General features: G+C 44.6%; 1 protein-coding gene across 1 annotated transcript in view; it reads right to left on the bottom strand.

The window, feature by feature from the left end:
- The window catches only part of RIMS1 (regulating synaptic membrane exocytosis 1), a 580103-nt gene that overhangs the window by 224329 nt on the left and 337393 nt on the right, over positions 1-18381 (bottom strand). Inside the window, exons 5-6 of the mRNA XM_061131514.1 lie at positions 16519-16859; positions 10803-11665 (exon numbers count right to left, since the gene is read on the bottom strand). Of these exons, the coding sequence (XP_060987497.1) occupies positions 10803-11665; positions 16519-16859 (1204 nt within the window). The remainder of the gene's footprint in view (positions 1-10802; positions 11666-16518; positions 16860-18381) is intronic.

Genomic DNA, 18381 nt, shown 5'->3' with positions numbered 1-18381 from the left:
TTCCAATGAATAATCAGGACTGATTTCCTTTAGGATTCACTGGTTGGATCTCCTTGCAGTCCAAAGGACTCTTAAGAGTTTCCTCCAACACCACAGTTCAAAAGCATCAATTCTTCAGCGTTCAGTGTACTTTTTGGTCCAACTCCCACATCCATATATGACGACTGTAATAACCACACCTTTGACTAGATGGACCTCTGTCAGTAAAGTGATGTCTCTACTTTTTAATAAGCTATCTAGATTTGGCATAGCTTTTCTTCCAAGAAGCATCTTTTAATTCCATGGCTGCAGTCACCATCTGCAGTGATTTTGGAGCCCCCAAAAATAAAGTCTGTCACTGTTTCCATCATTTCCCCATCTATTTGCCATGAAGTGGGACCAGATGCCATGATCTTAGTTTTCTGAATGTTGAGTTTTAAGCCAGCTTTTTCACTCTCCTCTTTCACTTTCATTAAGAGGCTCTTCAGTTCCTCTTTGCTTTCTGCCATAAGGGTGGTGTCATCTGCATATCCGAGGTTGTTGATATTTCTCCTGGCAATGTTGATTCCAGCTTATGCTTCATTCAGACTGGCATTTTGCATGATGTGTTCTGCATGTAAGTTAAATAAGCAAGGTGACAATATACAGCCTTGACGTACTGTTTTCCCAGTTTGGAACCAGTCCATTGTTTCATGTCCAGTTCTAACTGTTGCTTATTGACCTGCATACAGATTTCTCAGGAGGCAGGTAGGGTGGTTTGGTATTCCCATCTCTTAAGAATTTTCCACAGTTTGTTGTGATCCACACAGTCAAAGGCTTTAGCATAGTCAATGAAGCAGAAGTACATGTTTTTCTGGAATTCTGTTGCTTTTTTGATGATCCAATGGATATTAGCAATTTGATCTCTGGTTCCTCTGCCTTTTCGAAATCCAGCTTGAATATCTGGAAGTTCATGGTTCATGTACTATTGAAGCCTGGGTTGGAGAATTTTGAGCATTACTTTGCTAGTGTGTGAGATGAGTGCAATTGTGTGGTACATTGAACATTCTTTGGCTTTGTCTTTCTTTGGGATTGGAACGAAAACTGATCTTTTTTCAGTCCTGTAGCCACTGCTGAGTTTTCCAAATTGTCTGGCATACTGAATGCACAATTTTAATAGCATCATCTTTTAGAGATGATGATTAGAGATAGGAATATCCATATGCTTATCTCTAATTCTCTGTTCTCTAAATCATTTGTCTCCCATATCTGTCAGTTTTTCCTTTAACATGGACATAATATTTATCTTCAATTGTGTAAAACAAAGAGACCAAAATATGTATACATATATTCAATGCAGAAAGGGGTTTATTCTAAAAATTGAAAACCAGTAACTGGCATTGAACTGTGGTGCTAGAGACTCTTGAGAGTCCTTTGGACAACAAGGAGATCAATCCAGTCAATCCTAAAGGAAATCAACTCTGAATATTCACTGGAAGGACTGCTGCTGAAGCTGAAGCTCCAATACTTTGGCCACATGATGCGAAGAGCCGACTCACTGGAAAACATCCTGATATTGGGAAAGATTGAAGGCAGGAGGAGAAGTGGGGGTGGGCGACAGATAATGAGACTATTGGATGGCATCACTGACTCAATGCACATGAGTTTGACCAAACTCCTGGAGATAGTGAAGGACATGGAAGTCTGTCATGCTGCAGTCCATGGGGGTTGCAAAGAGTGAGACGTGACTTAGTGACTGAACAACAAAACTGGCATTTACCATATTATTACATGTAAATACTTCAGGACCAAGGAAAAACTAGTAACAGGCAGACGTTAAATTTCCTATTCTACAGATGAACTGTCAGGCTTCCTGTTCACTTAGAGGAAAGATTACCTAGGTTAACAGTCAAATGGTCTGTATCAATTGCTAGAATAATGCCATATTCTTTATTGCTTCATGTTCGGACTGTGATTTTCCTTAACAGTTTCCCCTCACCCCCCATCAAGTTTTGACTGTTCCTCTTTATTGTTGAGAAAGACAGCCTTTCCTTACCACATTAATAGCATCAAGGAACTGATTAGTCATTGGATACTTCTTAGAATGCATGACATTCTTCTTAAAAAGATATTCTTTGCAGAGCTTCCTATATATGATCTCCAGTGTCCTTCGTGGGTTTCTCTGCCTTGGATTCCTGGGTCAGCTCCCCTGTTTCTTCTTTCTCATTTGTTCCACTTCCATGATTATCCTCAGTTTTCTTGAGTACATACAAATTTAAACAATTTTCTCAGAAGGAGATTGCAAAGTAGAATTTCTGAGAAATGTGAGCTGATTGATAATTTAGATGTGTCTAGAACTGGTTTCACTCCAAATTTTGAAGGCGTTGGTCATTTGTAGTCTAGGATCCACTGCTGATAAGAAATGTAAAGTCAGTGTAACTCCTATTTTACATATAACCTCCTATTTTACATATAACCTCGTAGTTTACATATAACGCTTATTCTTTAGCCTCCAGAATTGTATAGATTTTTCCCTTTTCCCTTGGCATGGTGTTGAATTTCCTCTTTTTTTCCCAATTGATCTCTGGAGCCATCCTCTGGGCATCCCCAGAGGGGATGTAACAGGCTTCTGTATGGCTGCTTCTTTCTGGACCCAAAATAATTTTTGCAGATTTAATATCAGCTTTCACTTTAAGGTCTCAGAACATATTTTACTTCTTGTTTAAAAGAATTAATCCATATTTGCAGGTAAGAGTTTAATCTTGTGTCCAGTTGAACAGTCTTGTATTTTGTCCAAGTATCTCTTCCAAGCACTTCAGAGCAATGGATTTGCACACTCAGAGCTTTCTCTTTGAGTTTTGTTAGTAATAGTATTAGTAAATTAAAGTTAATTATTTGTAACAGGCTTCTGTATGGCTGCTTGTTTCTAGACCCAAAAGAATTTTTACAGAATTAATATCAGCTTTCATTTTAAGGTCTCATAACATGATATTTTACTTCCTGTTTAGAAGAATTAATCCATATTTGTAGGTAAGAGTTTAATCTTGTGTCCAGTTGAATAGTCTTATATTTTGTCCAAATATCTCTTTCAAGCACTTCAGAGCAATGGATTTGCACAGTCAGAGCTTTCTATTTGAGTTTTGTTAGTAACAGTATTAGTAAATTAATTATATATTAGTTTTTTAATATCAAAATATTTTTCACAGGACATCCATAGGTTTGGGCAGGGACACTGCCCCGGGGGTGAGGGCTGGGAAATTTAGGCTGCACTGAACTCGATTAAGATGTGTAGCATTGTTTTCCGTTTGCTTTCTGAGCACACCTCAGCTTTTGAGTTATCCCCTACTTCCAGGGTCCACATGCCCCCTTATTTACCCTCGTATCTTAGCGATTGGTGCTGCCTCATGCAACACTAGTTTCAGGTGGACACTCGTGGCGGGTGTCACACAGGTGTGTCCAGTGGAACTGCTCCTGTGGACACTGATGCGGTCTCTAACATCTAGGAAGGATGGCACCTATGAGCTGGCCCCGTCCCCACACAGGGAATGAGGCGGCGGCGGCTTGGCGGGACCTGGTGGGAAGGTGGGGGCCCATAACGCACAGCACCTTCTCTGCGGACCTCCGGCTTTGCTGAGGCAGCTCACTGCATTGCCTCTTGATTTTTCCTGGGAATTAGATGCTGGGCTGCTCCTGCTGGGTGGCAGGCGGGTAGAGGAGGAAGAAACGGTAGGAAGGATGAAGAGTGTGCTACAGGGGCTCTGTCAACAAATACTGAATAAGTCTGTGATCAGCAGCTCTACTTCTCACTCCCAGCTTCGCTGACTCTTAGGTCTGAGCCTGAAGTCTCTTCAAGGGACCTAACAGCCGGGAGGCCTCCCTCTGCCCTGACCCTTCTCGCCTCCTTGGCAAGCTCCTCTGTCCCAGGGCAGGCTGCTTGCCTCTTTACACCATCTATTCATAGTCTGCTTCCTTTCCTCTTCACTGCTGTTGGGTCTCATGGAGTAGGAAAAAGAAATACCTACATTTGGGCAGACATTTAAAGAGGAAGTCCCTCTGGGGTTTAGCATAATATACATACTACTAGATATTAAACAGATAACCAACAAGGACCTACTGTATAGCACAGGGAACTCTACTCAATATCCTGTAATAGCCTACATCGCAAAAGAATCTGAAAAAGAAAGTATATATGTGTAATGGAATAACTTTGTTGTATACCTGAAACTAACACCACAGTGTACATCAACTGTACTCCAATATAAACAAAATTTAAATTTAAAAAAATAGAGAAGTCTTTCCAAGTTGTAATTGTTTAAAGGTTTCAGTTTTTAACATCAGTAGTCAAATTCTTACCACAGAACCTGATTTTATCTTGGGTGTCTTGGGGACTTTATAGAGAGGACACATTCATTAGATACATTGTTGTTCAGTCGCTAAGTTGTGTCCAGCTCTTTGTGACCCCATGGACTGCAGCATGCCAGGCTTCCCTGTCCTTCACTATCCCCCAGTTTGCTCAAACTCATGTCCATTGAGTTGATGATGCCATCCAACCATCTCATCCTCCATCACCCCCTTCTCTTCCTACCCTCAATCCTTTCCAGCATCAGGGTCTTTTCCAAAGAGACAGATCTTTACATCAGGTGGTCAAATCATTGAGCTTAAGCTTCAGCATCAGTCCTTCTAATGAACATGTCCTCTCTCTAAAGTCCACAATAACAGCTCTCTTGGTTGCCCATAAAAGTGTCACAGGAGCGAGAACCAGGGCTGTCCGCATATGTATCTATCTGTATCTATGTACATGTCTGTATTTATTCAATCACTACCTCTAAAGCCTAGCACAATGTGCCTAGAAATCAGCAGATTCTTATAGATACCTTGCTTAATATCATGTAAATAATGTAATATTTATGTAATACCACACAGAAATTAATACATGACTGAATGGTGGCCACCTTCTTTCATTGCAAACCCTCTTAAAGTTATATGGAAAAGCACCAGGAGCACCAAAAGAATATAAAATACATTCTGTGCTCTCAAGAAACGAAAGTAAAGCAACAACTGTGTAGAATTAAAAGTATTATGTGAGCAACAGGCGATATACTGCTGGAGCCCAAACAGGTGACTCCTAACAGTTTTAGCTTAATGACTAAAGAATGATACAAAGCATTGCATGAATTAGTTACATCTAAATAAGTTAGTACCTGATAGTTGCAAAGGTCCCCAACTCTTGTTCCTGACTCCCCAGTGTTTAAGCTGTCAGGGGCCCAGACTAAAGAGTGAATGGTTCACAGTGCCCACAACTGACACACAGATCTTCTGAAACTGTCTTTGTTTTATGGGGAAAATTCAGCCTTGTGATTCAGTGTCCTCGGTCTCTCTTTTCCATCACTCACTATTTGCTACCTTTAGAAGTATTATTTCTTGCTCGTCATCCAGGTAACAGGCACTCCTGCAAGGACTGCTAAATGATGCTTAGCAGTAACAGCTACAAAGAAACCAGTTAGCCTGTGTTCATCAGAAGCCAATCACAAAGTGCTTTAAAAGCTCAAAGGTCCTCCCAGTGGAGAGGGAGGTGGGAGGGGGGATGAGGATGGGGAATACATGTAAATCCATGGCTGATTCATGTCAATGTATGACAAAAACCACTACAATATTGTAAAGTTATTAGCCTCCAACTAATAAAAATAAATGGAAAAAAAAAGTTCTTTTAAAGCTCAAAGGTCATATTAATTTGGGTCGTATTTTTCCCAGTTACTCAAAGCCAGCAAGAAGGCGAGGATTAAAAGGGAAGGAAATCCTTTTATCCCACGCCAGACTCTTCTTTCAATGTGCTTTGTCAGAGGGCTTCAGGTTCCTTATAAGTGTCGGTGGATGAATCCTGATTGAGGCAGCGATGCTCTGCTTCTTCTGAGCTATGGTGCCTTTTCCTCCTCTCATCCACTTTGCACCGCCTGCGTCTCCTTTTTCTCCTTGGGCCTCGTGACTCAATTCCTCAGGGGCACAAATCTTCAATGGACCTTGCCCCAGGGGATCTTGTTACACATTTCATGTAAATTCAACTGCTTTCTTATTACAAGTAAGATTTAGTTCTCTGCTTTTCTTCTGCATAGAGAGATTCAATACTTATCATCTAAGACAGTGGTCCCCAACCTTTTTGCGCCAGCGACTGTGTCATGAAAGACAGTTGACCCAGGGTGGAGAAGGTAGTTTCAGGATGACTCTCCTAAAGAGCACACAACCTAGACCTCTCGCCTGCATGGTGCACAGTAGGGCTCCCTCTCCTAAGACAGTCTAATGCCACCAGCGATCTGACAGGAGGTGGTCCAATGCGGAGTGGCTCTAAGTGCAGATGAAACTTCCTTCCCTAGCCTGCAGCTCACCTCCTACTGTGCAGTCAGATCCCCAACAGACCACCGTCCAGCAGTGGTCCCACTGGCCCAGGGGTTGGGGACCCCTCATCTAAGAAATCAGAGATGCTCAATTTTTTCCAGTTGCCAAAGAGAAGTATGAATATTGACCAAACAGCATTTCTCTTTGAAACATGCAGTAGCTGACCTTACTTTTTAAATAAGCCCACTAGATACAGCTCACTGTTAATCCGTGTGTGTGTGTGTGTGTGTGTGTGTGTGTGTGTGTGTGTGCGTGTAATCACACCACACACAAAGCATCATGCTGACTATCTATGTGTTGACTTTCAGATACCATTTGCCCAGGGAACCTTTCTGTTTAAACATCTGGACACAAAGCAAAATTTATCAATACATCTGGAAGGAATGCTCCTTTGGGACGTTTAATAAATTATACTTCATTGTGTAATTGTTCTTTATTGTTTATTTCTCTCAACAAAATGTAAGCCCCATAAGGGCATGCAGCACATGTCTTTGTTTTTGACATCAGTGTATCTACTGAAAGTGTTAAATCTATACTTACTAATAAACACAAAAACCAACTCAGCATAATGATAACAACATAAACGGCCAGAGTAGTACACATACATTAAGTAGATGTCTTGTGCCAAAGCTATGGTCTGGATGCTTGTATCCCCTCGGAATTCACATGTTTAAATTCTAACCCTCCAAATTAAGACATGGGGCCTTTGGGTGGTGCTTATATCACGAGGGTGAAGCCCTCATGAATGGGATTAGCGCTCATCACAGAGACCCCACGGAGCTCCCTGCCGCCTCCCCCACGCACAAACACAGTGAGAAGGGGCGACTCCACCTGAACCAGAAAAAGCGTCCTCCTCAGGACAAGACCGCGCTGGCGCCTGGATCCCGGGCCTCCCAGTCCAGGAACTGCAGAAAATGAACTTCTTTTGTTTACAAGCTACCTAGTCCGCGGAATTTTGTTACAGGAGCCCAAACAGACTAGCAGAGCCATGCAAGTGTTCAATAGTTACATGATAGATGTAACTGATAAACTGAGCAAGTGAATACACAGGATATAGTCAAAATGCTGCTTTTTTGCAGTTATTCCATGGAGATCACCTTCCTTGACCGTGAAGGTCGCCATATGGCTTCCTCTTCTGGGAAGATGGCTCTTCCCTGATTACTTGTCCCCTTCTCACCCCCCTAGAGCCTGGAAGACATAAAATAGGTTCTTTCGCCTCTTCTTTGTATTCTGTATATATATACATCATCATATATATCTCATCATATATATCTTGTCACATATATATATATATGATGAGCTCACCCTCATTGCAATACTAGATCTATGGCACATATGCCACAGGCTCATCAAGACAGGAAGAATGCTAACTTAGCATCTTACTGCAGATACATGAGCTCATTCAAACCATTCAGTCACCTGACGAAGTGGAAACTCTCATCTCCACTGTAGCAATAAGAAAACTGAGATTTACAGACACTAAAAATGTTGTGTGGGGTCACAGCATGTTGGAGACAACCATGGCTGAGCCCTTGGTTGGCAGCAGTGAGCCTTGGCAAATAAAGGCATTGATAAATACTGCAGATTAAGGCTAAAGGAGGAAAACGCCTATGCTACATTCACAGACATTGAGGATGAGATTATTTATAAATGAAAAGAAAACAGGGCTGCATGTATTGGATGATAGCGCCCATGTTTCCACATGAAGACACTGAACCCCAACTTCAGAGGTGGCTAAATTCCAGGTGGCCACCCAAGTGCCCAGAAGATAATTCCTGAGAAAGGGAGACAGCGGCCAGAGAGAGTAAGCGCCTCTCATCACACTAGCTGCCTTCCTCCACTCACCCACACCACCAGTCATGTTTCTTTCATAATCCGCTGTTACTGCAAATAATTCTGAGCTTCACTTCTGCTTTCAGGCCCATTGTGATTTATTACACACATTCAAGTGGAGCTGGTAGAGACCCTTTCATTATAGAGTAGGAAAATATACATATATAACTATATCTATATCCATTCTCATAAGGGGTTTTATGCACACCAATTAAGCATATCCACTTACTTAACACTTTCCTTATGACTTAGGGGAAAAAAATACATGTTCACAAAACACAATATTGAGGCATGAGAGGCAGTGAAAGTCTATACATCATCTGAGTTTTAGAAAACCAATATGTACTTTATAAACATCAATGCTGAGCTGAAAAAGCCAAATTCACCCCCTTATACTCCAAAGACACCTATTACCAGTTGAATTATAGTAATAATAGCAACAGAATGAACTTTTAAAATTGTTCCCAAATATAGCATAAGATCATATATATAATCTTATGCTTTATATATATATACAGATATATATATATATATATATATATGAAGAAAGATATAGAAGAAGAGAAGGGGGTGGAGGGAGACAGGATGGACCCACATGCATGCAATTTGCAGGCAGAGAAGATGAGGAAGTGATTCTTTTTATACAACATAATATTAACATAATTTAGCAATTCTAAATTATCATTTATCTATAAATTTTAAAGCAAGCCAAAAATGTAAGAATAGTCAATCACCTCAAAATAGAAATTCATTAAGAAAAACACAGAGTCCCAGATAGCTCAGTGGTGTCCGACGCTTTGTGACCCCATGGAGTGTAGCTCACCAGGCTCCTCTATCCATGGAATTCTCCAGGCAAGAATACTAGAGTGGGTTGCCATTTCCTTCTCCATGGACTGTAATAAGTAAAATGAAATTTGTACCCCAAAAGTACTACAGAAACACTATATATAACATGCGCATAACAGACACTTTGTGAAGTAACTTTTCAACAAACTGTAAGATTCATTTGAAACCTGAAAAAACAGTCTCTGTTACTAAAGATTACACCACTAAAGTGTAACAAAAAGGTACATATACTTCTATCAGGCAAATAAACCCACTCCCTGAAAATAACTTAAAAACACAAGAATACTAAATTTCCCAGAATGAGAGGAACCAACGTCCTGAAAAACTCCTGTAACTCATTGGGCGCCTGTGGTGACGTTTTTAAACTCCACATCCAAAAATAAAAGGAAACAAAACACTAAACCCTTCCATTTGCTGGGAGACTGGAGCATCCCAAGCCCCACTTTTCTTCCCTACTTTTACTGAGACTTAATTGACATACAGCTTCCCTGATAGCTCAGATCCCCTCGAGAAGGGAAAGGCTATCCACTCCAGTATTCTTGGGCTTCCCTTGTGGCTCAGCCGGTAAAGAATCCGCCGGCAATGAGGGAGACCTGGGTTGGAACCCTGTATGCGCGCACCGTGAGCCCAGCACACGCGCCTCTGAGCAGGCTCGCAAATCCCAGGGCCCTGCACACACACACCCAGGCTCCAGCGCGCACCTCAGATCCCTGCACACGGGCCCCGAGTCCCACGCTTCGCTCATCCCTTGGTCGCACCTCGGATCCCAAGGTTGGGAAGATGCCCTGGAGAAGGGAAAGGCTACTCACTCCAGTATTCTGGCCTAGAGAATTCCATGGACTGTTTAGTCCTTGGGGTCGCAAAGAGTCGGACACGACTGAGCGACTTTCACTTTCACTTTCCATGGAAGTTTAAGGTGTATCCCTAACCACCTGCGGATTTCCAGGAGGCTCAGTGGCAAAGAGTCCACCTGCCAGTGGAGGAGACCCAAGAGATGCGAGTTCTATCCCTGGGTCTGGAAGATCCCCTGGAGTAGGGAAAGGCAATCCACTCCAGTATTCTTGCCTGGAAAATTCCATTGACAGGGGAGACTGGCAGGCCATACAGTCCACGGCACGGCCAAGAGTCACACTGCTGAGCGACGTGTGAACTTAAAGACACATACAGGTGGCCAGAAGACTACCCCAGGAAGTTTAGTTAACATTTCTGTCTTCATCCGGTTACCAAAATAATAATAATTTTCTTGTGATGAAAACGTTTAGGATTTGCCTTCTTAGCTTGTTTCTAATCCACCATCAAGCAGTGGTAACTACAGTAACAGTCACCGTGCTAGACATTACCAGCTACGCTTGTAAACCCTGCAGGCGCGCACCCTGAGCGCACCGCACACGCGCCACGCTTGCGAATCCCGGAGCCCAGCACACACGCCCCCAGCTCCATGGGTATATCTCGGATCCCAGCATACACGCCCCCAGCCCGGAGCGCGCACCTCGGATCCCAGTTCACTAGCCCCGAGTCCCCAGCGTATATTTCAGATCCCAGGACACACACCCCCAGCCCCGAACGCACTTGTCGGATCCCAGCACATGAGTCCCCAGCCCGGAGCGCGCACCTTGGATCCCAGCACACACACCCCCAGCGCCGAGCGTATATCTCGGACCCCAGCACACGCCCCCAGCCCGGAGCGCGCACCCGGATCCCTGCAGGAGCGCCCCGTTCCCACCCACCCCGCCAGCCCCGCCCGCGCCCAGAGCCCGCGCGCGCCGCTCGCTCACCCTTCTCGCTGACGCTCTCGCTCTCCAGCTCCACGTCCTCGCAGCTCGTGTACTCCGGCGTGGACACACCCTCTTCTTCCGAGCTGCTCACGGACATCTGGCGCCGCTTGCCGCCCCTCTTGGCGCGGTGCGGCTTGGGCGGCGACGGCCTCACCGACTCGGACTGGTCGGAGCTGAGCGAGTCGTTGCGCAGCATGGTCTCCACCTTCTCGCGCTTGGCCTTGCGCACCAGGACGGCCGAGCCGGGGTCCAGGCGGCTCTGCTTCCGGAGCGGCTCCGGGGCCCTGGGCTCCGGGGCCTCCGCGGGGCCTGGGCCGGGCCGGGGCGCCGGCGGGCTGGCGTCGGCGAGCGGCTGGGCGCCCGGCGCCCGGGCCTCCGCGGTCCTCTCGGCCGAGTAGGCGCGCGGCGAGGCGGGCGGCGAGCCCCGGGCGGCGTGGGGCGCGCGCGGGCCGGGCCTGCCCTCGGGCCCCGCGGCCGCCTCGGTGCGCGGCAGGGCCACGTCGCTGTGGCGCCGCTCGTGCCGGGCGCGGGACACCCGCGCGTGCATGCGCATCTGCTGCTCCTCGGGCGGCGGCTGGACCGGGTACCGCGCCAGGTTCGGGTCGCTGCGGTACCGGGTCTGGTACTCCTCCTCCTTCCGCTGCTTCTCCGCTTCCGCCGCCGGGCCTTCCTCGCGTTTCTCCGGCACGACGGAGTAGTCCTGGGACCGGCCTTTCTCCAGCCTTCGGCTTTCCCGCCTTTCCTTCCGCTCCCGTTCTTCCGCGGGCGCCTCTACCGGAGGCGCCGAGGTCCTGGGCGCGCGTTTGCGCTCGCCCTTTGGGGCGCCTTTGCCATTCTGCTCGGCCAGCCCTGGCGTCTTCTTCCTGGGATGCACAAAGGAACGTGGAGAAGGAGAATCGCGTGTAAACTCAAGGCGAGGACCAGACCCCAGAAGAAGCATCCTTGGAAATAATTATCCTTCGATGTCTAATTAAAAAGCGAGATGTTAAAAGAGGCGCATTAAACCTGTATGCCTGAGTAGCTTTCTAAATAGGGCTCCTTTGAGTTACAAGATATTCAGCGTCTTCACAACTGGCTTTAAGATTTTTAAATTCTCTATCATAACTGATAGAAATAACAGATCATTTTAAAAATCAATAAATTAATGCAGTAAAGGAACAAGTTTTATGCTGACCTCTGCTTGTGAATCAAAGCCTTTAACATGTTCTAGATAAAAATAATATAGGTAATAATAAGTTAGGATAAACGCTAATAGATAAATATCAGTTCAAAAATTTATACCTGACATATATTTGGGCAATATATATTAATCTCTTATTGTAATTGAAACGTTCAAGGAAACGTGAATACAAGTATGTCCATTTCAGAAATTAACTCTACTAGCACTTCAGTTGTAGAACAAAAGTAATTTTTAAGAGATCATGTGCAGTCCAACACTTTTTAGGGAATTGGTTAGAAAAAAAAAAAAAATGGTTGAAGCCTAGCCTTCATTTTACCTTCCCCAGCAAAAATAGAAATGCTGACATTTTGAAATTATTATTCATTTTTCCTCCCCCGCCAGGCCTTCTCCCTCATTCCAAAATGCAGAGCACAGGCACCATGTTCAATATCCTATAATAAATCATAACAGAAGAGTGTTTGTGTTCTACTTTGCTTTCCATCTTGTAGGAGGCACTGGCAAAGAAAAAATAAAGGAAAAGTGTTTCACAGTCTGAATATTTAAATTGCATTGTTTAAGATGCCCCCAGAGAAGGTGATGGCAACCCACTCCAGTACTCTTGCCTGGGAAATCCCATGGATGGAGGAGCCTGGTAGGCTACAGTTCATGGGGTCACTAAGAGTCCGACAGGATTGAGCGACTTCACTTTCACTTTTCATTTTCATGCACTGGAGAAGGAAATGGCAACCCACTCCAGTATTCTTGCCTGGAGAATCCCAGGGACGAGAGACTGGTGGGCTGGCGTCTATGGGGTCACACAGAGTTGGACACGACTGATGTGACTTAGCAGCAGCAGCAGCAAGATGCCCCATGCCCCCCTTTTCTGAACACTGTAGTCCACCTGCTTTGGGAAGCTTTCAGCAAAGACACCAGAAGTTACAGAAAGGGGATGCCTTAGCAAAACATTCAGATACTATATGCTCTACTGCGCAGTTAAAATGGGGACAGATAGGCTCTTTCTGGAATCCTTAGATCCATAGAAAGGGCTTTCCAGAGAGAATTGGAATTCCAAAGCAGCCTTCATGAACAAAAACTGAGAATAATATACAAGATGCAGAAAAGTAGAGCAGTTTCTATTGTCCATTAACAAAGTAGTAATTGCTAAAATATGTTGTGGGATCAGTCTGAGCAGGGGCTGGTGATAACGGAAAGAAAGGGTCAAAGGTTTCCAATGACACAAAAGCAAAACAGAAGCATGGTCAACTCTGCTTGAGGCATTTAGATTACTTGATCTTTTGAAGTGGGAGAGATTTTCAGGGAGGGTGTAGTTTCATAGGTAGCATTGCTGTTTTCCGGTATAAGAATGCAGTGTTTTCTGGTGCTATGAATGCAGTCATCATAATTAGAGTTTTCATAAAAGTGAGATGAATGTACCGCAAACCTCAGTAGCTCATTAAATCATGGTTGCCCTTGTTGGAAGTTTCTATGGAGTTGATCTTTTTGTTGTTGTTGAAATGCTGATCAATGATGCTTACCTTGCAGAGTTCATGTGCAGATTAAAGGAGACAGCATCTGTGAAGATGCTTTATGAAAGGATAGCCTTATATGCAAATGGGACTCTTCAGTCTCTTTGAATCTTGTCTTCGAAATAGGCCTTTTCTCACCTCTAATGTTTCCATTCCCACTAGCTCCTGAAGAGTGTACAAATTAGGATCAAAAAGATTCAGATCTTGTTTCCAAAAGAAATATGTACCCCAGTGTTCACTGCAGCACTACTTACAATAGCCAGGACATGGGAGCAACCTAAATGCCCATCAACTGTTGAATGGATGAAGAAGATGTGGTACATATAATATACAATGGAATATGGTGATAAAAAGGAACAAAATAACAGTAATAAAAAGGAAGAAAATAATGTCATTTGCAGCAACATGGATGAGACTAAAGATTGTCATACTAAGTGAAGTAAGTCGGGAAGAGAATAACAAATTTGGTGTGTCATCACATGTATGTGGAATCTAGAAAAATGGTACAGATGAACCTATTTGCAGGGCAGGAATAGAGGCACAGACAGAGAAAAGAACTTGTGGACACAGTGATGGAAGGAGAAGTGAAGTGAAGTGAAGCTCAGTCATGTCCAACTCTTTGAGATCCCATGGACTATACAGTCCATAGATTTCTCCAGGCCAGAATGCTGGAGTGGGTAGTCTTCCCCTTCTTCAGGAGATCTTCCCAACCCAGGGATCGAACCCAGGTCTCCCGCATCACAGGCGGATTCTTTCCCAGCTGAGCCACAAGGGAAGCCCAAGAATCCTGGAGTGGGTAGCCTATCCCTTCTCCAGCGGATCAGGATTCCTGACCCAGAAATCAAACCGGGGTCTCCTGAATTGCAGGGGGATTCTTTACCAACTGAGCTATCAGGGAAGGAGATGGTGGGACAAATTGAGAGAGTAGCCTTGACATGCATACACCCATGTGTAAAACAGATAGTGGTGGAGGGAGAGGGCAGGGAGAATTGAGAGACTAGCATGGACATACACACACTCCGGTGTGTAAACCATAGCTCACGGGGAAGGGGCTGTGTAGCATAGGGGTTCAGCTCAGTGCTCTGTGATGACCTAGGGAGTGGAATGGAGGGTGGGGGGGGGCACAGAAGGAGGGGTTTATCTGCCCATATAACTGATTTACTTTGTTGTATCAGAAACTAACACAGCACTGAAAAGCAATTGTACTCCAATAAAATTTTAAAAATAATGAAATATAAAACAAGACAGCCAGCCACTCCTCCAGTCTCGGCTCATTCTCTGACAGGCCCTGACTACCAACCAGGTCCCCCTCTTCCTCCTCCTCCAGCCCCAACGTCCTCACTGTGGTCCTCTGTATTTATATAATCAGCAAGTCATTTATATCATCAGAAAAGCTGTTTGCCCTTATTAGTCTTTTTCAAATTTCATCAAAAAGCCTCTCCTCGGTGCCTACTCTCAACCTCATTGTAGTTTTTCACAGTTCATCATAAGTAGGACTCAAATTTTCTCTTTGGAAACCCTATACCTCCAAACTCTTCCTCTCCTTTAAAAGAAATCCTTTTCTGACCAATCCTGAGCTGCCCTTTCAGCATCTTTTCTCTCCTTAACGCACAGCACTTTGTCACCATGCTGCAAGTCTGGCCATCACCAGGGTGGCTCTGATGTCTTGCCATCATGGTCTTTCCTATTTTGCCTGCCCATCCCACAACTTCTTGGTGTCCTGTCTGCCTGTGTTCAGAAAGCAGTCCCCTTTCCTGTGGCCTCCAAAGGACTTGAGTTTGTATTGTCTAGCTCTGATCATGTCAGCCCTCTGGGCCAGCTCACTGTCCAGGGCTCTGTCTTCCCTAGGGGACGGCGTGGTCTCTTTCCCAGGATCTGAATGAAAAGGGAATAAGCAGCAGTCATCTTTATGCCCTCTGGCTCCTGCAGTGTTCGCTAATGGTAAACACATGGTGCCTACTGTCTGCATGCACTAGAGGCCTCCCACGAGCCTGCTGCTGAGCACTGGTGCTCCCCCAGGCCTCCAAGGTTCCCGTGAGAATCCCTGGTGACAGAGCCAGGCCTGGAATCCGGATCAGTTCAGCTTTGAAGTCTTTGAGCATATCGTGGGAGTTTGGTTTGACAAGGAGAACAGAACCCTTCCTTAGCTCCTACCCTCGGATCCTGTCCTCCCACCCAGTGGAATAAATAAGGGTTATACAGACAAAAGCAGGCAAACCTAGTGCTAACTGTCTGGTGTCCCAAACTCCCAGCCTCGGGAAGAAAAGGGCTGTATTCCGCCTTATTAATGCTGTCCCCACCTATTGCACACCATCCTGTTTGGTCATAAATATACGCCTTTGACTGAATGATACAGTTGACAAATTGAAATTAATAAGCTGATCATGTGAGCCCAAGCTTACAAGCCTCCATTGCATTCCATTGTTTTCAGGATAAAGTCTGTGAAATTGAACCTGGCTAAAAGGCCCAGTGGGACCTGGCCACTCAGATCTCACCGTCATCCCCTGCTCCCCCTTCTCCAACTCACCCTCCAGCCAAGAGCACCCTCTGGGTTGTCCCACTGTTCCTTCTGGCCGGACACCCATGCACCCATCCCTCGCTTCACCTGGCTCATCTCTAGTCAAAGCTCAGCACAGAAGAAAGCATCCTCCGGGAAGGCTTTGCTGACGCACCCACACCCCTAAGTGACTGTTCCCCATACTCTTCTTTCAGAGCACAGATTCAGGTGCAGGACTCACTCTAACAGCCAATAAACGGTCCAACGGCTGTTCTCACCAAAGGGTTGGAAGTTAGTAGTACACTTGGGTGACTTGTTTACCTCCATGCGGGATGTGAAAGACAAGCTTCTCAGCAAAGGCCTCCTAAGGAAAGATCCGTTCTAGACAGAGACAAAGGCAGCGGGATCCCTATCGCCTTTCTGGTCGGGTCCTAGAGGCACCCTTTCTGCATATCTTAGCGGTTCAATTCCTGAAGATGGGTTTGCTCTCCATTTAACACCTTGCCCTTTGGCTGTGGGTTGCTGACCTCTTACCTGTCCCTGGGAGGCTCGCTTCTAGACCTGGAGGATGCCTGCTTCTGCTCGGGGCCCCCGGCTGGCGGGGCGGGCTCAGCGCCCTTGGTCCTGTCCGTCTGCGCGCCGGGGGCAGCCTGGTCGGGGGCGGAGGCCGCGGCGCTGCTCAAGGGGGTCTGCGACCTCGAGCGCTCTTGGAGCCGGGCTTTCTTCTCTCTAGGCACCTCGGAACCCGCCCCTGTAGCCGTGTCGCTGAGCGTTCCGTCCTGACTGGGCTGCTGAGGGCCGCTGCCGAAGAACCATGCCCCTGACTTGGTTAAGATTTCCTGTTGCTTTCGACACAAATTGCATACCCACATAACCTATTTGAAGAAGAGAGAACGGTGTAAATTTTCTGTGCTGTGGAAATAAATTTATTTTCATCACACTAAAATACCTCTTAAGGCAAAGCAGAATGGTTGTCATCTTTATGTTGATCCTTGAGCAGGTCTTATAAAAATGAGCCCTGAACAAGTATATGAATGCGTGCAACATGACCCATCGGAAAGCATAGACTTACGGTAACCAGAATAGAGTCCTTCTTGGAATTCATAGTCTATGATTCTGAGTTTCCTATGACCATGTATTCATCACATTTTGAATGGTGACTCTGAAGTTTCATTTAAAATATGCTAGTAAAAATGGTCTAAGCAAGGTAGTTGATTGCTTAGAAAAATGTTGTAGGGAACCATGGAATTAATATTTATGTACATACGCCTCTGTGTCAAAGGATTTAGAAACCATCTGTCTTCTCAAGAACCATCCATTATTAAAATCAATATTACAAGATATTCAAGAGGAATAAACAAACAATGAAAGGTAGGTGCCAAAGAACAGGACAGGTTGTATATATTTTCTAGTTTACTAGTAATCAAGTAAGCTCAGCTATAAGAGCTATTTTGGAAGCATCACTGGGAAACACATCCACTGATAAATTATGAAATGTATCACCATTTAAAATCTATATAGCTGCTCTCTTCTTGGGAACGCTTACAGTGAAGGTAATAATGGGGACAATGGTGTTCAGAGAAATAATAAATAATAATATAACAGCCAAGCCTGCCTCAGTTATGCTTCTCAGAATGCACTTCAGTTTTTCTTTTGCATTTCAGAAGCAGCACCTCTGGAAAGGCTCATCACCTATCTCCAGGTGCCCATTTCCACTAATAAGACCAAGTCAACAATCACTCAAATTTATCGTGTGAGGATGGATAAATCCTAGATACATCAAGTGAGAAGCAATGTAAGGCAGTAGAAGCATGGTTTAGTTGACAAAAAGAAGAAAATGGATATGAGGAAAACTTTCCAATGGATATGAGGAAAATTATCACTTGTTACTGTTTATAAGACTAAAGCTAAAATGATAATGAGATGAGAAGAAAAGTAGTACATTTTAAAAAGGAAAATATTGCAGATGAACTGCTGAGAACTCCTTCTTTCCAACCAAGAAAATTCAAATGAATTAATAAAATGGGGAAAACTAAGATGTGGCAAATATATTTGCTATAATATGTTTAAGATTTATGACACTTAACTCAGCCCTCTATATTTCCTTGGGTCACAAAACAAAGAAAATTTGGTCTACAAAATCAGTTAATTATAACATCTGCACAATGTATTATATCATGGACATCTACTGAAATGTTAGACAAGATGAGCAATATGCTATATATGCCAATACCAAAATAAAGGAACTATGGAGTGGAACTTCAATTTAACATGCTTGCCAAATATGGCTATACTTTGACAGCATCCTTCCATCTTTTTGATGTTATGAATGAAGTCCCTCAGAAGTTCTGACTGGTTGAACATGGAGGTATCAATGACAACGTCGTGAGCATGCTA

The sequence above is a fragment of the Dama dama genome, chromosome 28 (genome assembly GCF_033118175.1).
Source record: "Dama dama isolate Ldn47 chromosome 28, ASM3311817v1, whole genome shotgun sequence".
Taxonomy (NCBI): Eukaryota; Metazoa; Chordata; class Mammalia; order Artiodactyla; family Cervidae; genus Dama; species Dama dama.
Note: the sequence above shows the minus strand (reverse complement) of the source record. Positions and strands in the feature narration are given on the sequence as shown.